General features: G+C 42.7%; 1 protein-coding gene across 1 annotated transcript in view; it reads left to right on the forward strand.

The window, feature by feature from the left end:
• ADAMTS19 (ADAM metallopeptidase with thrombospondin type 1 motif 19) overlaps nt 1–21705 on the forward strand; it is a 269857-nt gene that overhangs the window by 37506 nt on the left and 210646 nt on the right. The window contains exons 3-4 of the mRNA XM_030192330.1: nt 2651–2816; nt 20324–20496. Coding sequence (XP_030048190.1) covers nt 2651–2816; nt 20324–20496 — 339 coding nt within the window. The remainder of the gene's footprint in view (nt 1–2650; nt 2817–20323; nt 20497–21705) is intronic.

The following is a 21705-nucleotide window of genomic DNA, read 5'->3' on the forward strand; positions in this document are numbered from 1 at the left end:
GGACAAATTCCTGGAAGGAAAGTCCATAGTCTGCTATTGAGATAGACATGCGAAGCAGCTGCTTGCCCTGGGATTTGTAGTCTGGAATGTTGCCACGATTTGGGTTTCTGCCAGGTACTGTAACCTGGCTTGGCCACTGTTTGGAAAACAGGATACTGGGCTAGATGGACCATTGGTCTGACCCAGTATGGCTACTTTTATGTTTTTATGTAGAGCAGAGGAAACAAAATAGAGGAAATGAGGAGACCATCATGTGTTAGAAGGGCCTCAAGTGCTACATTGCAGCTCTGTCAGATGATTTACTCACTTGTGTGCCTGGCTCAATCCTGTTAGGTGATGTAAAAGGCCTTTTATAACTTTTCATCAAATGTATTTATACACATTTACACTGCTGTGCAATGGTAATGTACATTGTATGTGCCCCCTTGTAGGTATCCCCAGGGGTATAGTTTGGGTGAACAGGATTCGAGTTAATGTATGTCTGTATTTTATAAAATACGCAGGTACACTCGATTGGGCCCTATAGACCGCGGGAGTTAGCGTGATTGGCGTTGAGCCCAGATATTCAATATCAGGCCATTTCCAGTGATCAGCATTAAATACCTGGTTTATTTTTGGCCAGTTTAAACTTAACTGGCCAAGCCAATATTCAGCACTGGTAGGCTGTTTAAACCAACCAAAGATAGACCTGCTATTTCAAGGGCATGATTTGGCTGTCGAACTTAGCTGGCCATGTGCTGAATATTAGCGGATAGCCGTTTATATCACATAATTTAACCGGCTGTCTGCTAAGTGCTAACCAGCAATATTCAGTGGGAGATAATCAGCTATCTCCCACTGAATATGGCTGGACAGGTAGTTAAGTGCCATTTAACCAGTCAGGAGCCATTCTCGGCCAGTTAAATGGTTTTAAATATTGGGGGGATACAGTATACACACAAATAACTCTGCATGTGCAGGCTATAGGGTCTGGTTCTGGGTGCCTATCCAGCTTATTTTCGAACGTGATCGCCGGCCATTTCCCGACATAAATCAGGAGATGGCCGGCGATTTCAGAAAAGCGGCAAAATCGGTATAATGGAAAGCGGCATTTTTGACAGCATCGCCACTTTCCAGTCGCGAGAGTTCAAGGAGGCGTGTCGGTAGATTAGCGAAGGCGGGACATGGGCGGGCATGGGCGTGGCTACCAGATGGCCGTCTTTCGCTGATAATGGAAAAAAAAAGCGGCGTTAAGCAGTATTTCGCCGGCTTTACTTGGTTCTATTATTTTCATGACCAAGCCTCAAAAAGGTGCCCCAACTGACCAAATGACCACTGGAGGGAATCGGGGATGACCTCCCCATACTCCCCCAGTGGTCACCAACCCCCTTCCATACTAAAAAAATAAAACTAAAAACCTTTTTTGCCAGCCTCAAATGCCGTACCCACCTCCATGACAGCAGAATGTGTTGTATCCTCCGACAGCCTTTCCCTGGTTGCAATGTGGCTCTCGGGTGAGTGTGACACCTTTTCTGTTAGTTGCCCTGCAGAGTCACATTACCAATGCATTGTGTTGGGTGTAGGGTACTGGGCTCTACTCCCATGGTGCTTTTCCCCCCTGCCAACCAGGTCAGAGTGTGCCCTGTTTTGTTTCCTGTTGTAGTCCATGCGGTAGTGGCCATTTTTGTAAGCCAGTTTTAGTTCCCTTTCCTGTGTTACCCACGTTAGAGAACGTAGTTCTTACCTTGCATGGTGCTGAAAGAGGGCATTGTACACCATTGTGCCAGCTCTGACCTACTGCTAATCTTAATACCAGGGGACTCTTTGCCAGTGGGGCACAACCTCTGATCTGCAGTTAACTGTGAGTAAACGTGCTTATTTCAAGAAAGGACTTTTCCAGAGAGCTTAGTCTTCAGGTGTGAACTGGTGTGCCAAAGTTATACAGCAGCAATAAGTCCTAGAGGCTGTATGCAGGTCCCTGGAGCAATTTTAGTGGGTGCAGTACATTTGTGGGTAGTGGGTTTGGGGGGCTCAGCTCCCAAAGTAAAGGAGCTATGCACGAGGGAGCTTTTCTGAAGTCCACCGCAGTGACCCCTAGGGTGGCTGGTTGGAGTCCTGGCATGTCAGGGGGGCCAGTGCACTAAAAATGATGGCTCCTCCCACGGCCAAATGCCTTGGATTTGGCCGGGGTTTGAGATGGCCGACATAACTTTCCATTATCGCTAAAAAACGAAGCCGGCCATCTCAAACCCCGGCCAAATCCAAGGCATTTGGCTGGCCAGAACCGTATTGTCGAAACAAAAGATGGCCGGCCATCTTTTTTGAAAATACGGAACTGGCCAGCTGTTTGCGGCGTCGCCAAAATACATCGCTGGCCATGTATTTCGCCGGCGCCGTTCGATTATGCCCCTTCACGTTGCCTTTTTAAAATAGGCTTAAAATAGGCAATTTTTGGGCTTCCTATATAGGTGCTCCATTACACAATCGGGCCCATAAGGTTTTTTTCTTTTCTAGTGTATGGGATTAAATGGATCAACAAAGTTGAAAAGGGCAGCTGTCATGGTACTAGGGTCTCTATTTCAGAATCTGTATACACTTTGAAGTATGTTTATTTTTGATATACTTTGTATTGAAGGCATACCTGACTTATTGGTTTTGTTTTCTGTTGCAGCTGGGGTTTGTACAGATTAATGGTGACTTCCTATTTATTGAGCCCCTTAATCACACTTTCGCTGTGATAGGACATGCACACCGCATGTACAGGCGAAGAAGGTCTTCTGAAGACAAAACTCCTAAAAAGGAGACCTCCCATAACCAGTATTGTGGTGTTGTTAAAGGTATGCTGAATTCAAATCTCGTTTAGTGTCGTTATTTTAAATAGTGTGAACTAATTAACATATTATAGTGATACTAGGAAATGTTTATTGTACAGTTAAAATGAGACAAATATTTTTAAAATTTCAGTTAAACACAAGGAAATCTTGACTTAATATATTATTTTATTTATTGCAAGTTTAAGGTTCAAACACTATTAGTGATCATTTTTGTAGCACAGCTGGCTGAATGCATTGCTGTACAGTGGTGATAAGTATTTAAGTACAATATATCCCTGTCCCAAAGAGTTTACCATGGAAGATAAAGGGGTTCTTTTACTAAAATTCACTAAAATATGCAATTACCGTGGCTTAATGCGAGATTGTACTGCACAGTAGCTGCACATTATATGTGGCACCTTATGGGGGTTATGGTAGTGTAGGTGGCAGTCAGGCATTGGGCCTTCACAGATTCAGTCAGCAGACAGTGTAAACCAGAAAAAAAGTCTTTACTACTACTACTACTACTTATCATTTCTATAGCACTACTAGACGTACGCAGCACTGTACACTTGATCATGAAGAGACAGTCCCTGCTTGACAGAGCTTACAATCTAATTAGGACAGACAAACAGGACAAACAAGAGATAAGGAAATATTAAAGTGAGGATGATAAAATAAGGGTTCTGAACAAGTGAATAAGGGTTAGGAGTTAAAAGCAGCATCAAAAGGGTGGGCTTTTAGCTTAGATTTGAAGACGGCCAGAGATGGAGCTTGACGTACCGGCTCAGGAAGTCTATTCCAGGCAAATGGTGCAGCAAGATAAAAGGAACGGAGTCTGGAGTTAGCAGTGGAGGAGAAGGGTGCAGATAAGAGAGATATACCCAGTGAACGGAGTTCCCAGGGAGGAGTGTAGGGATCGCTTCTAGTCTTTTTACATCCTTAGCAAGATGGCCTCCAAAACTGAACACAATACTCCAGGTGGGGCCTCACCAACGACTTATACAGGGGCATTAAAACCTCTTTTCTTCTGCTGGTCACACCTCTCTCTATACAGCCTAGCACCTTCTAGCTATGGCCACTGCCTTGTCACACTGTTTCGTTGCCTTCAGATCTTAAGATACTATCACCCCAAGATCCCTTTCCTCGTCCGTACAAATCAGACTCTCACCACCTAACACATACGTCTCTCTTGGATTTCTACTCCCTAACTACATCACTTTGCATTTCTTCATGTTCAATTTTAATTGCCAAACCTTAGACCATTCTTCTAGCTTCTGCAGATCCTTTTTCATGTTTTCCACTCCCTCCCGGGTGTCCACTCTGTTACAAATCTTAGTATCATCCGCAAAAAGGCAAACTTTACCTTCTAACCCTTTGGCAATGTCAAGGTAATGTTTATTAGGTAGCAATATTGTTTAGATAAAAATATCACCTCCTTGGAAACCTTAACACACAGCAGAATGGCATCTCTTTAATACTGTAGTTCAAACTTCCTTTTTGAATCTAGCACATAGTGCATTTCTAATATTTTAAATCAGTAAAACTGTCATCATCACTGGATTTTACTGCAATTCTGTTCATTTGCCACATCCATCTAAAGAGAAAGAACTGCAGAAAGAACAGAATCAGCCCCAGCACCGATCCCTGAGGCACTCCACTACTCACCTTTCCCTCATCTGAGTGAATTCCATTAACCACCACCCTCTGGCGTCTGTCCGTCAACCAGTTCCTAATCCTGTTCACCACGTCGGGTCCTATTTTCAGCCTGTCAAGTTTATTCAAGAGCCTCCTGTGGGGAACCGTGTCAAAAGCTTTGCGGAAATCTAAGTAGATTACGTCTACAGCATGTCCATGATTCAATTCTCTGGTCACCCAGTCAAAGAATTCAATGAGATTCATTTGGCACGATTTACCTTTGGTAAAACCATGTTGTTTCTGATCTTGCAACTTATTGGCTTGCAGGAAATTCACTATCTTTTTCTTCAGCATCGCTTCCATTACTTTTCCAATAACTGAAGTGAGGCTTACCGGCCTGTAGTTTCCAGCTTATTCCCTAACACCACTTTTGTGAAGAGGGACCACATCCACCATTCTCCAATCGCATGGAACCTCTCCCGTCTCCAAGGATTTATTAAACAAATCTTTAAGAGGACCTGCAAGAACCTCTATGAGCTCCCTCAATATCCTGGGGTGGATCCTGTCCAGTCCCACAGCTTTGTCCACCTTTAGATTTTCAAGTTGTTCATACACACTGTCTTCCGTGAACGGTGCTCTATCCACTCCATTGTCATTAGTGCTTTTGCCAGTCAATCACGGTCCTTGTCCAGAATTTTCTTCTGTGATAACAGAACAAAAGTATCTAGCAAATTTGCTTTGTTTTTCATCATTATCTACGTAGCGGTTCGCAGCATCTTTCAGTCTCACAATTCCCTTTTTAGTCTTCCTCCTTTCAACAGTGCCTTTCCAGAGGACAAAAATAACGTCAATATACTGCTTGTAAAAGACAATCTCATTTTTAAAGAGATGTTTTTCCAAAAAGGTCTTCTCAAATTATGAAACATAAAGATTAGCGAAATCAGGGGCCTCCGTGGCCCCAATAGCAGTGCCTTTTATGTGTCAAGGCAGTAACTGGAAGATCAAAATAGTCTCTGACAGAACTGCCTAAAAACTGGTCAGACCTACAAAACAGAATTCGCAGTTCACTGCTGAACAGCTTACCCTGACGCTGGAGTAGTTCACCAAAATACAGTGTTCCTTACATAGCAGTAATCTATATTAGAGAGATATCAGGAGGAAACCCTTTATATGACCTCATTACAAAAGTCATTGTCTAAGTATGCAAAAGAAAACTTTGAGAAGCATTTAGCATTTTGGAACAAAATGGTTTGAACTGATGAACTTAAAATTGATCGCTGCAATCACCGAAGATAAATTTGAAATTTGGAGAAAAAAGGTGGAGCATTTGAAAAGAACTCGATTACTATTAAGTATGGGGATGATTCTGTTTTGAGGTTGTGTGGTTATACTGGGTGCCTATGGCTGCAGTGTGGTAAATTTAAAACGAATCGGAGGGAATTTTTCTTCACTCAACGCGTAAACTCTGGAATTCGCTGCCAGAAAAAGTGGTTAAGGCGGTTAACTTACTGGACTTGAAAAAAAGGTTGGATGGCTTCCTGGAGGAAAAAGGCCTTAGAATGTTATTGAATGGACGAGGGAATAATACACTATTTCTAGGATGGGCGGGATAAATTTCTTGTTCTTTTGGCCGCTGTCGGTGACAGGGTGCTGGGCTTGATGGACCCTTGGTCTATCCCAGCATGGCGATGCTTATGTACTTAAATAATTTGAAAACAGGTATAATTTGAAAACAGGTTGAATATTTCAGTAAGACAATGATATGAATTACATCCTAAAAACAGCTTTGAAGCGCTTAAAAGAAAGGGAGATGGATGTTATGAAATGGTCTTCTCAATCCCCAGACATAAATATTATTGAAAATATGTGAGGAGATAACAAGATATGCACTGCATGCAAGGAGGCCTAGGAATATTTCTAAGCTAGTTGAGTTCTAAAAAAAAAATAAATAAATAAAAGTGGGGGAAAATGCCAGAAGCTAGAATAGAAGAAGGCCTCTTAGCTGGCTACAGGAAACATTTGGAAGCTGTTATTTCTGCCAGAGGAGCTGTTAACAAGCTATTGAATGGTGCACAACTGTTGCACCTGTTATATTTGCTGTCATACTGAATCTGTAAAACAAACAAACCCCAAACAAACTATAAATCAATAGAAAGATGTCATGTCTACCTTTGTACTGTGTCAGGGTTGTCAACTTTTCTTCAGTTAGGAATTCATTAAAGCAAATAGTTTGACCAGAGGTCTCTCAGCACCCAACTGTACTTATTAGAGAATGTATACAGTCTTGGAGACACAGATATGTAGAGTTGTTCACATGCGTGCAGTTCTTTCTCTTTAGATGGATGTGGCAAATGAACAGAATTGCAATAAAATCCAGTGATGATGACAGTTTTACTGATTTAAAATATTAGAAATGCACTATGTGCTAGATTCAAAAAGGAAGTTTGAACTACAGTATTAAAGAGATGCCATTCTGCTGTGTGTTAAGGTTTCCAAGGAGGTGATATTTTTATCTAAACATATTGCTACCTAATAAACATTACCTTGAAATTGACAAACTCTTCTATGATATCAGTAGTACTATTGCTGTTCACACCTTTTCGGCTCATTATACCTTCTTTCTTCAGGAAATATAATTTACAGATTATTATGGAAAGCACTTAGTGATAAATTATTTTTTTTTGGTGAATAAATTTAATCACTTTTACCTCTGTGAAATCCATGTGTATGCCCAGCAATAAAGGGGTTCAGGCAACCTTAAATTTATATGAAAAACTTCCAAGCTGTCACGGTCCTACTGTGGCCCCGGAACTGGTACCACCAGTTGTTGGCAGGTGATGGGAAGATCCCACCTGCCGCTGTCCAGGAAGCATCGTGACTGCACATGTGAGCCACCAGCGTGTCCTCTGCAGTGACATCAGATGCAATAGGAGTGGGACATTTAACCCCATCGGGCCCAGACTTTGGCACTCTTATGTTGTTAGCCGCTCCTGTTGCTTTCTTGCTTCCTGTGGGTCCTGAAAAGCCTTCCTGTCTGCGTGACAGCCAACTTCTCCAGCTTCTAGATTCTGTTTGTGAGTGGGTTCCTGTTACACTTCCAGCTCCAGTATCTGTGTAGGTTTCCGTATGTGAGTGGGTTCCTGTTACACACTTCAGTATCTGTGTGGGTTCCTGTAGTAGCTTCTTGCTTCTGTGTGTGAGTGGGTTCCTGAGAAGCTGCTAGTTTCTGTGTGTGAGTGGGGCGCCTGAGAAGCCGTTAGCTTCTGTGTGCGGGCATGTGCAGCTTTTGGCCGCCTTGTTTCTTTGCGATTTAGGCACTGCCCGCTTCTGCCTAGTCTTGGCCTGTATTGTTAATGAATGTAGAGGGCCAGCCACGAGTCACTGCTTATGAGAGATTGCTCCATTGTAGTTTCCACTACAACAAAGGCCTCACATCCCTAGAGTAAAACACAAATATAGACAAGGAAAAAAATAACTTTATAAAAACGATCCCTTTCAGTTTACATGCCCCTTGCTTCAAGCAGGGCCTCCTTTTGACTTTAAATAAAACAAAAGAGGGTGATGGGGTGGGGCGGAGGTGTGGATTTGGCTTTAACTGTTATTTCTTTTTAAGTTCCTCTTGCAGGTTCTTGGTTTATATATCTGAACGCTTAAAAAATTCCCGATTTGACTGCTTGTATTTTTTTCTGTCAAGCATGAAAATGTTAGTGGACCCTTGACTGTGGCATATGTAAGCGAAATATTTGCAGTGAGAAGTGAGAACACATCAGTGTAGTCTAATATGTCAATTAGAAATGTAATTGAGAAGTATAATATTTCTGCCTAACAAATTTTTTTTTTATCACAGGATGTTATTTCATTAATTTTGCAGTGTACTTCAGTTCCTGCATTTCTCAGCTATCCACAAGTAGGGTTAGTTTGTTTTCCTGAGTATTTTGCAGGCCTCTAGCTACTTTAAACCTGTGGGCTTGTAATCTTATTTTTAAATGTAAATTCCACATTGCATTCCCCTTTGAAAATCCAGCCTATATGGTACTTGAAATCTTGCACTTACTGTTTGTGTGGGTCAGGTACTCTGAGAAAGGAATGTGTGCAGATTTTGAAAAAATATGCATACATTCACTCATCTGACCTTAACCTGATGTTGACAATTTTCATGAGCCCATGTTACATGTATAGAGATGTGTTTTGTACGTGTCAGGGTCCCAAGGAGAGGCCATTAAGTAATCTTAATGCTTTTGGGCTATTAGTCATGTTAACTGTTAGACACAATTCATTTTTTTAATTGTGCTGCAAAGCATTTCCCTTCCTCCCCCCCCCCCCCCCCCCCCAGTGCATGGTCCCAACATCTCTCCCTGACCCTCCTTGAGGTTCCATAAAGCGCTCAGTTCTCCCCTCCCCATATCTTAAAAACAAGTTTTCGCTTTGGCAGCACCAGTGGCAACAATATTCATACTACAGGGCTTTCCTTCTGACCCGTCCCACCCCTTCTGATGCAACTTCCTGTTTTCTCGAGGGCGGGATGGTTCAAGGGAAAGCCCCCCCACCCCCTGGTGCTGCCAGAGCAAAGACTTGATTTCAAGGTACACTAGGGGTGGGGGGGGGGGGAGGAACTGAGAGAGCTTTATGGAACCATAGGTGGGCAGGTAGGGAGGGAAAGGAGAGATGCTAGACCATGCACAAGGAGAGAGTTTTACAAGGGAAAGAGGGAGAGATGTCAAATTGAAGGAGGGAGAGAAATGGAGGGATAAAGAGGGAGAAATATTGGACTTGGAGGGAGGGAAGACAGAGAGAGATAATGGACTTGGGGGTAGAGGAGAAGAAGGGAGATAGATATTGGTCCTTCGATTGGTGGCGTAGCCATGGGGAGGGGGGCCTTGGGAACCTGGGCCTCCCACTTTGGGCTCAGGCTCCCTCCAGAGCTGCAGCACCTGTTAGGTGGCATGAACTGAGCATGTTCTGGGAGCACTGGCATCAGCAGCTGGAGGTACGCTGCCAACCTTCTCGCTCCTGAGGCAGTAGGAGGAGGAAGGGGGTGGCTTAGGCAGCAGATTTGTTTGACTGGTGAGGCTGTGGCATACCCACCAGCAAAGGTAGGATATCTAATATGATGGGGGCGGGGGAGGGAGAAGAAATACATGGTGCCTCCCCTCCCCCATTGTTTGCTGGCTACACCCCTGCTTTAACATGAAGTCAATCCTGATAAATCAGCTGCTATGTGGATATCAAAGAGAAAGTATTATCTCTTTCCTACACTAGCAGGAGTGCAGATTGCAAGGATCTGATTTTATTACTTCTTAATTACAATTAAAAGGGTCACAAAAGATCTCTGCCTTGTAAGCTCCTGTTTTGTTTTGTTTTTTTTTTGCACTGCAAATGATTTTTATAAGCTATGTAGTTATTTGGATAGGATAAACATAGTAAAACTCTTCTTGGAACGCTGTGTTGTGATGACCTACCTCAGTGCCAGCTAAGCTTTTCTGCAGCGACCTGAGAGTTTTTTGTTTTGTAGATCTGACTAGTTTTTGGTGGTTCTTTCAGATTATTTTGTTCTTCCAGGTACTGCCTTGACAGTTTCCATGTAACTTCCATTTCTTAACAATATTTACAACAGTTGAATTAGTAGTTAGGAATGTTTTAAAGTTCTTTATAGTCTTTCTCTGATTTGTGAATTATCTTTATTTTCAGATGCTCAGACAGATGGTTAGGTGAGTCCAGGGCTGGTCTTAGCAAGTGCGGGGCCCTATGCAGACCAATTTGCTGGGGCCCCATCCTAGTCCTGCCCCACCCTAGCCCCACCCCAGCCTGGCTCCGCCCCACCCTAGCCCCACCCCATTGATAAGATTATTCCATTTTTAGAAAATGTTTTTATTTATGAAATTTCAAATAAAGACAAATGACGCTAAACTTGTACAAAAAACTGATTGAAATAATAAGCAAAATGCTATCTTGAAACCATAAACAGCACTAATTCCAAGGACAGGACGAGCTACAACCTTATGCGTGGCGTGGAAAGCCAACTGTAATTACACTGGGCTCTAAAACACCAGTGCACAACCTAGTGAACAAAAAAACAAAAATGGCTGCAAACTATACGCTAGCAGAATACTGCACCTTCCTTGATCACACCTGAAAAACACATGAAGGCAAAATACTGAACTGGAAAGTTACCTCAAGAAGTCAGAATCAGCATGCAGCAATACTACAAAAATTGAAACTTACATGAAAAATATCACAGATGCACATTTCCAAAAACTGACATATTCCAATTAATAAATCCTGAATAAAATAGTTTTTTCTACCTTTGTTGTCTGGTGACTTTGTTTTTCTGATCATGCTGGCTCAGTATCCGATTGTGCTGCTATCTGTCCTCTTAACTTTGTTTCCAGGGCTTCCTTTCCATTTATTTCTTTACTTTCCGCCTTTCTTCTTCATTTCTTGCCCTACATCCGAAAGTAAAAGCTGGGTCCTCTGCAGACTTGACTGTCCAGTGGATCCAGCTTCTGCCTATTTTCGATATCCATGTGCACTTTTTCTCCTCTCTTCCTTTTCCCTCACCTCATCTCCTTCCTCACTCTTCCCTCGCCTCCATCCATGTCCAGCATTTCTTCTCTCTCCTCCATCCACCCATGTCCAGCGACCCTCCTGTCCCCCCTGCCATCCATCTAAGTCCAGCAACCCCCTCGTCCCCTCTGCCCTCCCCTGCCATCCACCTATGTCCAGAAACCCCCCTCCCCTGCCATCCACCCATGTCCAGCGACCCTCCTATCCTCCCTGCCCTCCCCTGCCATCCACCTATGTCCAGAAACCCCCCTCCCCTGCCATCCACCTATGTCCAGAAACCCTCCTGTCCTCCCTGCCTGCCCCTGCCATCCTGTCCAGAAACCCCCTCCCCTGCCATCCACCCATGTCCAGCGACCCTCCTGTCCCCCCTGCCCTCTCCTGCCATCCTATTCTCCCCCCCAACCAAGGAAGGTTAACTTTTCTTTTAAATTTACCCTCCGTCGCCGTAATCCAGCAGCGTCACTGAAAGCGCTCCTCCCCTCCCAAGTCCCCCCGACGTCTGTAGCAGAACAGAAGCTCTTCCTGATTTGTTCATTCTCATTGTCCCGCCCTGAGAATGAACAAATCAGGAAGAGCTTCTGTTCTGCTACAGACATCGGGGGGACTTGGGAGGGGAGGAGCGCTTTCAGTGACGCTGCTGTGCTGGATTACGGCGACGGAGGGTAAATTTAAAAGAAAAATTATCCTTCCTTGGTTGGGGGGAGAAGAAGAGGGCAGGCAGGGTGGTGGTAAGCATGGCGCGGTGGCACCGTGCCATGCTTACCTGGCTTGTTGTTTACGTCGGTGCCCTGGGAAGAGGCTGACTGAGGCGTGCCGCGCGGGGCCCCCCTAAGCGCGGGGCCCTATGCGGCCGCCTCGGCCTAAGACCGGCCCTGGGTGAGTCTATGGTTTGTTAGGATTTATTTTACCACCTGTTTGAAGAAATTTATTCAGGGTGGAGTGTAGCAAGAATATTCCAGACATAGCCAATAGCCACTTATAGCAGAAAAATAGTATTACACGTTATGGGATGGTATGGCAGACTACGTTATTGTAGTGCCATCTGTATATGACTGCCCTGATCAGTTTGGAGAGGTTGCAGGGGATCCAGAGCATTGCAGCCCATCTCTTTATGTATCTAAAAATCCAGGACCTAGTAATTCTTAGTTTGATGAGCTTCCACACTTGTTTGATGTATAAATGCATCCATAGAGAAACTGTGAAATATTTAGCATTGAATAAAATAGTAATGAGCAACCTGGAAGCTGCTGTCTTCCCAGCAATGGTATTTAGAATTGCATCTATTTTTCTTAATCAGGTTGACAGCAGCTTGGGAAAGAGCCTTTAGACATGCAGTTCTTGCATTTGGAATAAACTCCCTTTGGGCTTAAGAGAAGAATCTAATTAGTTTAGTTTATTTAAAGTCTTGATCTGTATCAAAGTGGTTTACCACAGGGAAAGACAAGGACCGAGAAGATGAAAAACATTATATTAGAACCTGACTACCATACTGACTTGCACATCTTTAGAAGCCTGAGAGAGTTCTGCAACTACTGTTTAATGGATTCCAATTCAATTTCCTCTTATATTTCCATAAGCTGGAGAGAAAAAGAAAGTCCAAGGTTGTAATTGGATTTAGCACAAATGGTGTTGGGAAGGAACTTCAAAGAGAAGAAGTGAAGAAAACAGATTTTTGGATAGATTCGAGATGAACAGAGAAAACAGGAAGAAAATGTAGATTTACATTACAGGAGGACCTTACGAGACTGGGAGACTGGGCATCTAAATGGCAGATGACGTTTAGTGTGAGCAAGTGTAAAGTGATGCATGTGGGAAAGAGGAACCCAAACTATAGCTACGTAATGCAAGGTTCCACGTTAGGAGTCACCGACCAAGAAAGGGATCTTGGCATCGTTGTTGATGATAAGTTGAAATGCTCTGCTCAGTGTGCTGTGGCAGCTAAGAAAGCAAATAGAATGTTAGGTATTAGGAAAGGAATGGAAAACAAAAGTGAGGACGTTGAAATGCCTTTGTATCGGTCCATGATGTGACCGAACCTCGAATATTGGGTTCAATTCTGGTCGCTGCATCTTAAAAATATAGTGGAATTAGAAAAGGTACAGACAAGGGCAACAAAAATGATAAAAGGAATGGGACAACTTCCCTATGAGGAAAGGCTGAAGTGTCTAGTGCTCTTCAGCTTGGAAAAGAGACGGCTGAGGGGAGATATGATAGAGGCCTGTAAAATGAGTGGAGTGGAACAGTTAAATGTGAATTGTTTGATTACTTTTTCCAAAAATACTAGGACTAGGGAGCATGCGATGAAGCTACAAAGTAGTAAATTTAATACGAATTGTAGAAAATGTTTCTTCACTCAACGTGTAATTAAATTCTGGAATTCGTTGCCAGAGAATGTGGTAAAGGCGGTTAGCTTAGCAGAGTTTTAAAAGGGTCTGGACGGCTTCCTAAAGGAAAAGTCCATAGTCCATTATTAAATTGACTTGGGGAAAATCCACTGCTTATTTCTGGGATAAGCAGCATAAAATGTATTGAGCTTTATTGGGATCCTGCCAGGTATTTGTGACTTGGATTGGCCACTGTTGGCAACAGGATGCTTGGCTTGATGGACCTTTAGTCTGTCCCTTTTTTATTTTATTTATGCTTTTCAACAAATTACATTCATATTAATATAAATGCAGGATTAAAGATATTATTACAAACAGAGATGAATCTCTCCATTATTAGGATTAATAAACAGGAAACAAAAACATATACATATTGACCACCATAATTTAGAGGAACAAGATATAGGAAAACAAAACCTTAAGGAAAAACAAGGAAAAGAAAATACATTTCCTTCTTACAATCACTCAGAGAGATGAGTATTAGACATCCACAAGATGGTACAACCAGCATGCCATTGGGGCCATTCAGGGCTGGACAGTTCCCTTTTCCTTAGCAATTATAAATTCAGCCATTTTTGGGGGGTCAAGAAAAACATAAGTAACATTACTAATTATTACCAGGCAGCATGGATACTTCAAGGTGTAAGTCCCTCCTAGGGCGAGAGTCCTCGGTTTAAGAGCCAAAAACTCTCGCCTTCTCCGTTGCGTATCTCTATTAAGATCCGGGTAAATCTGAATTTTACCCCCCAAGAAACTGGCTTGCATATTCTTGAAATATAAACGGAATATATTATTCCTATCAACTTCAAAAGCAAAAGTAACTAATAAAGTCAATCTTTGTGTAATTGTCTCAAGAGAGTCTTCTAGAAAAGCTGCTACATTCAATTCAGGTAAACGTTCTGGTTTAGAAGATTTCCCAAATATATATTGAGTCTTAACAACAGGAGGGAAACTTTCTTTAGGAATTTTTAGGATTTCTTCAAAATATTTCTTAAGCATATCTATAGGTGGTATTAAAGGTGCTTTAGGAAAATTAAGAAATCTCAGATTGTTCTTCCTGGTCTGATTATCAAGATACTCAACTCTTTTTACCAGAGTCTCTTTATCTTTAATTATTAAACTCGTAAGATTTTGAAAAAGATTTTAATTCCCCATCCATATTTTCAATATTCTCCTTATTTTTTTGAGCTTGAGAGGCTGTCAGGGTTTGCATAGATTTAGCTGATGATAAATCTTCTCTTAGAATATCAATTACCTGGATCAGGTTCTTGTTCATGTTCTGCATGACGTCCCAGAGATTCTCTAAAGTTATCTCTGCTGGGTTAACTACTCCCCGAACTTCTCTGGATACGTCCCTCGAAGCCTTAGCAGGGGTGGGGTTTCCCCCATCTTTCACGATGGAAGTCGCTTCTAAGGGCACACTTACAGCGGGACCTCCTAACACAGCTTGGGAGCTAGGCACTTCGGTCCGCTCTTCTAGCTGTTCTCCGACTGCAAAAGAAGTTCCGGGTCGAGGAGGGGCAGTGAATGAAGGCGAACTCAGCGAGACGCCTTCCATGCTGTAGTTCGACGAAGAAGCATCGAGACTGACCATCGTGGGCGTCTGCAACTCCAGTCTCCGAATTCCACAATTCTCAAGCGTCTGTTGGCGGGGAGTGGAATTAACGGGACCAGAGGAGGTTGGTTTCACCGCTTTCCCCTTTCTTTTCCCCATGATGTTATCGGGTAGAAAGTTCACTACAGCGCCAACTTTAGCAGAGATCGGGAGCTCAGAGATCCACTTCCTCTCTGACCGCCATCTTGTTCCTCCCCCCCTGGTCTGTCCCAGTGTGGCAATACTTATGTACTTATGTACATTCCTGGGAAATTATTGGATGATGGGAAAGAAGCAGGATCAAATGGGAATCTAGATAGGATGGTAAGCCAGTGAAAAAAGCCTTTTGGTGTGAGCGAGATTTTGAACTTAACTCAGGAAGAGAGCAGAAGACCGTATTTTGAGATGAGAAGAGGAATTGCATGATAGCATTTCAATGTAGAGTGTAGGGTTTTTAACCACAGTGTTTTGACTATTTTTCAGAATTTTGATAGATATAGAGAATGTTACCATAGTTAAGATGACTGAATACTAGAGCAGTGTTTCTCGACTTCAAGGCAAGTACACTCCAAGCTGAATAGGTTTCAACCAAATACCCTCAAACTCCAATCAGCTTTTGATGTACATTCAAAAAACTGACATATTCAAATTATGAAGTAGAAAATTACTTTTTCTACATTTGTTGTCTGGTCATTTTTATTTTTCAAATTCTACTTTCCTTTTTCTTCACTCTTGCCAGGGTCTTCTGTCCATTTTACATTTTTTCTCTCTCCATGTCCTTCATCCTTCTCCCCTTTCTCTTCCTTCCCACCAACATGGACAAGTCTGTCTCCCCCTGCCATGCAGCCATTTCCTCTGTATCTCTCTATCCTGCTGTATCTCTCTACCTCCCTCTCCCTCCCACTCCAACAACTCTGTCTCTCCACCCCATTCAGTATCACCTTCTTTCTCTTTCTTCCCCCTCACCCTTCCACTCACTTTCTTGCAGCCTTCCCAGTCAGCGGCAGGCAGACAGTAGTATGAGCAATAAAATCAACATGAAGATGCGCAGGACCATTTCCCTGTGCATCCGCTGCAGCCACCTCTGCTGGTTTCACCCCTCATAAGAACATAGCCATACTGGGTCAGACCAATGGTCCATATAGCCCAGTATCCTGCTTCCAACAGTGGCCAATCTAGGTCACAAGTACCTGGCAGAAACCCAAATAGTAGCAACATTCCAAGCTACCAATCCCAGGGCAAACACTGGCTTCCCCATGTCTATCTCAACAGCAGACTATGGACTTTTCCTCCAGGAACTTGTCAAAACCTTTTTTTTAAACCCAGATAGGCTAACCATTGTTACCATATCTTCCAGCAATGAGTTCCAGAGCTTAACTATTCACTGAGTGAAAAAATATTTCCTCCTTTTTAAAAAAGTATTTCCATGTAACCTTCACTGAGTATCCCCTAGTCCTTGTACTTTTTGAAAGAGTACAAAATCAATTCACCTCCTCTCGTTCTATACCACTCAGGATTTTGTAGACCTCTATCATATCTTCCTTCAGTTGTCTCATTTCCATGCTGAAGAGTCTTAATCTCTTAGCCTTTCCTCATACGAGAGAAGTACCATCCCGTATATCATTTTGATCGCTTTCCTTTGAACCTTTTCTAATTCTGCTATATCTTTTGAGATAACAGCTACCAGAATTGAACGCAGTACTTAAGGTGAGGTTGCACTACAGAGCGATACAGAGGCATTATAATATTCCTGGTCTTATTTACCATCCCTTTCCTAATAATTCCTAGTATCCTGTTTGCTTTTTTTGCTGCCGCCACACATTGTGTAGAAGATTTCAGTGTATTGAACATAAGAATAGTCATACTGGATCAGACCAATGATCCAGCTAACCCTGTATCCTGCTTCCAGTAGTGGCCAATCCAGATCAAAAGTTCCTGGCAGAAACCCAATTAGTAGCAACATTACTACCAATCCCAGGGCAAGCAGTGGCTCCCCCCTTGTCCTTCTCAATAACGGACTATGAGCTTTTCCTCCAGGAACTTGTCCAAACCTTTTTTTAAACCCAGATACACTACTGGGTTTAAACCATTACTACATCATCTGGCCTCGAGATCCGGAGCTTAACTATTCATTGAGTGAAGAAATATTTCCTCCTATTTGTTTTAAAAAGTATTTTCATGCAATTTCATTGAGTGTCCCCTGGTCTTTGTACTTTTTGAATGAGTGAAAAATTGATTCACCTCCATCTGTTCCACACCACTCAGGATTTTGTTGACCTCAATCATATCCCCCCCTCAGCTGTCTCTTTTCCAAGCTGAAGAGCCCTAAACTCTTTAGCCTTTCCTCATATGGGAGCAGTTCCATCCTCTCTTATCATTTTGGTCGTTCTTCTTTGAACCTTTTCTAATTCTGCTATATCTTTTTTGAGATACAGCGACCAGAATTGAACACAATAAAGGTGAGGTCGCACTATGGAGTGATACAGAGGCATTATAATATTTTTGGTCTTATTTTGCATCCCTCTCCTAATATTTCCTAGCATCCCATTTGTGTTTTTGGGTACCACCACACACTTGGCAGAAGATTTCATTGTCTACAATGACACCTAGATCTTTTTCTTGAGTGCTGACTCCTAAAGTGGACCCTAGCATTGGATAACTATGATTCAGATTATTCTTCCCAATGTGCATCACTTTGCATTTGTCTACATTAAATTTCATCTGCCATTTGGATGCCCAGTCTTCCATTTTCCTTAGGTCTTCCTGCAATTTTTCACAATCCGCATGCATTTTGACAACTTTAAATATTATCACGTCATCTGTAAATTTAATCACCTCGTTCGTCGTCCCGGTTCCCAGATCATTTATAAATATGTTAAACAGCACCTGTCCCAGTACAGATCCATGTGGCACTCAACTATTCATCCTCCTCCATTGAGAAAAATGGTCGTTTAACCCTATCCTCTGTTTACTGTCCAATAACAATTCCTATTCCACAGAATGACATTGAGGGGCATAATCGAACGCATCTATGTCCGAGAATGGGTACTTGAAGGGGCGGGACAGACCGTATTTTCGGAAAAAATGGGCGTCCATCTTTTTTTTCGATAATACGGTTTGTGCCGGGCAAATGCATTGGATTTGTGCGGATTTGAGCTGGGCGGTTTCGTTTTCCAGTGATAATGGAAACCGAAGGCGCCCAGCTCAAAAATGAACAAATCCAAGGCATTGGGTCGTGGGAGGGGCCAGGATTCGTAGTGCACTGGTCCCCCTCACATGCCAGGACACCAACCGGGCACCCTAGGGGGCACTTGTAAAAAGTTAAAAAAAAAAATTAAATACCTCCCAAGTCCATAGCTCCCTTCTTTTGGATGCTGAGCCCCTCAAATCCCCCACAAACCCACTGCCCACAACTCTACACCATTACCATAGCCCTTATGGGTGAAGGGGGGCACCTACATGTGGGTACAGTGGGTTTTGGGGGCAGTTTGGAGGGCTCCCATTTACCAGCACAAGTGTAACAGATAGGGGGGAATGTGCCTGGGTCCACCTGCCTGAAGTCCACTGCACCCACTAACAACTGCTCCAGGGACCTGCATACTGCTGTGATGGAGCTGGGTATGGCATTTGAGGGTGGCATACAGGCTGGAAAAAAAGTTCTTAAAGTTTGTTATTTTATGGTGGGAGGGGGTTAGTGACCACTGAGGGAGTCAGGGGTGATCATCCCCGATTCCCTCCGGTGGTCATGTGGTCATTTAGGGTACTTGTTCGTGGAAAAAAAGGGTCCAAAAAATGACCCAAATTCACAGTAAAAACGCCTTTCTTTTTTCGATTATCGGCCGAGGGTGCCCATCTCTCCTCGGCCGATAACCACGCCCCAGTCCCGCCTTCACCACTTCTCCGACACGCCCCTGTCAACTTTGCCCGTTTCCGCGACAGATTGCAGTTGAAGACGCCCAAAATTGGCTTTCGATTATACCGATTTGGGCGCCCACAGGAGAAAGGCGCCCATCTCCCGATTTGGGTTGAAATCCGGGCGCCCATCACTTTCGAAAATAAGGCAGATTGCCTCCTATCTGTTGACTTTTATTTTCTCAGGAGTCTCTCATGAGATACTTTGTCAAAAGCTTTCTGAAAATCTGCATACACCACATCAACTGGTTTACCTTTATCCACATGTTTATTTACGCCTTCAAAGAAATGAAGAAAAATTGGTGAGGCAAGACTTCCCTTGGCTGAATCCATGTTGACTGTCCCATTAAACCATGTTTAGCCATGTGTTCCATAATTTTGTTCTTTATAATAGTACGGAGCAAAATTATGGAAACTGACATCAGGCTTACTGGTCTGTAATTTCCTGGATCACCCCAGAACCCTTTTAAAAAATGCCATTACATTGGCCACCCTCCAATCTTAAGGCACTACAGACAATTTTAATGACAGGTTAGAGATCACTAACAGCAGATCAGCAATTTTATTTTTGAGTTTATTTATTTATTTATTTATTTATTTATTTATTGCATTTGTATCCCACATTATCCCACCTATTTGCAGGTTCTTTCAGTACCCTAGGGTACATGCCATTCAGTCCAGGTGATTTACAGAAAATTAAATTGGCTTGGGGGGGGGGGGGGGGTCGTGGCTGGCTGGTAGAGTTAACAGCGGCATGTGGAGAGAAATGGTCCTGCACTTCTTCACATTGTTTCTGTTGCTGTCACCAATCTGGAAGGCAGTGGGGAGAGGTGAGGGAAGGTTACAGTTCTGGGGAGGCTTATATTGGCTGGTTTCCTTTCTTGCTTGGTTCTATGTACCCCTTACTAATGTCTTGCGTACCCCTTGGGGTACGTGTATTGCCTGTTGGGAACCTACAAACTAGAGCATACATAATTTGATTTGGGGGCATTTTATTTAGGCAAGATCTGCGAGAGCAGATAGATCGGAGTGCCACAAAACATGCCTTGAATGTAGAGGGTATTTGTGTTTGGAAAATAAGAGCAGTTATGCATTATTTAGGAAACATCTTAAAATCTTGCTGTTTCAAGATGGTTATCCTGTGTATCCCATTATTCATAATTTAAATTTTACAGGTTTTGAAATTGTTTATAAGATTATAAGTTGTTGTAATCCACAATGATGCTTTGTGAAGTTAAAAAAAAAAGGATAAATTCCGACAATATACTTTGAGAACTGTCCCCAAGATATGTCAGAGTAAGACTGTATCTCTCTTAAGGATTTTATAGAATGTGCATTTGTAAAAATGGGCAAATAAGAATTGATTAGGATGATACTGTGTGACTTCAAAGACCATTTTTTTTTTGTTCATACACAGCAGCAATGTTTTTCTGTTACAGAGAAAAAAATATTCAAGACACAAACAGTATCAGAAACTGGAAGAGGAAAAAGATATTCCTACAAACTTTCCAAGAAATACAATATAGAAACTGTAGTGGTTGCTGACCCAGCCATGGTTTCCTATCATGGACCAGGTGCTGCGAGAAGATTCATTCTGGCCATCTTAAACATGGTAAGACATTTCTCCTCCTTCCATAAATATGTGCTCCAGAAAAAATTTCAGAGCAGATTATGTTACAAAATGATTTATCTGTAGGTATAGATGATCATTTTTCAAAGCACATAGACTTGTACAGTTACATAGAGGGGCATTTTCGATGTGATGATTAAATCCGATTTGGGACATTTTGCTCTAAATGTCCCAGTTTCGAATAGGAACTATAACCATTTTCAAAATGGTAAAATGTTTTATCTTTTGTTTTGAAAATGGCCATTTGCTAGATGTTTTGTGCTCAGTGCATTTATCTTTTTCGTTCATTTTTGGGGAAAAAAAAAGTCCAACTGAAAAATGCACAAAATCAAGCCATTTGGATGTAGGAGGAGCCAGCGTTCTTAGTAAACTGGCCACGCAGACACCCAGCAGAGCAGTGGGGCATTCTAGAAGGCACTGCAGTGACCCTCTTATAAAGGTTTCCAGGTACACATCTCACTATTACCCCTTTTTATTGTATGGCGAGCCCTCCAAAACCCACCAGCTGTACACCACTACAATAGTCCTTATGGCTGCAGGTGTCACCTATACGTGGATACAGTAGGTTTTTAGGGAGTTTTGGAGGCTCACACTTTCCACCACAAGTTTAACAGGTAGAGTGGGATATGGACTTGGGTCCTCTTCTCTAGAGTGCACTGCACTGACCACTAGACTACTCCAGGGACCTGATTGTACAGTTAAACAAAATATAAGGAACTGATCTAAGTTACAGTGTGTTGCAAGCTAGTCTAGGTGTATAGGCAGTCACCCTATGTATTAAAGACTTGGAAGAAGAGCCAGGCTTTCATCTGTTTCTGGATTAGAGGTAGACTAGAGTTATAAGTAGCTCCTCTGGGAGTAAATTCCAGAGCATGGGGGCTACTCCTGAGAAGGCTCGCTGGTGGTATTGCATCGTACAATTTCTTTTGATGAAGGGACAGGTAGTGATGATCCTTGAGAGGACCTTAGCGGTCTCAAAGGTATGTAAAGGGCTAACTTACTCTTTAAGTACTCTGGCCCATTTTGTCTAAGGGCCTTGAAAATCAAACATAGAGTTTTAAATTTAGCCCTGTAAGGTGCTGGTAGCCAGTGTAATTTTTGCAGGAAGGGTGTAATGTCATGCTGCTTGCTGCCTTCTGTCACTCATGGTGCAGCATTCTGAATTAGATGGACCTGATGCAAACTCTGTTT

This window comes from Microcaecilia unicolor, chromosome 2 (genome assembly GCF_901765095.1).
Source record: "Microcaecilia unicolor chromosome 2, aMicUni1.1, whole genome shotgun sequence".
In the NCBI taxonomy this organism is placed as follows: domain Eukaryota; kingdom Metazoa; phylum Chordata; class Amphibia; order Gymnophiona; family Siphonopidae; genus Microcaecilia; species Microcaecilia unicolor.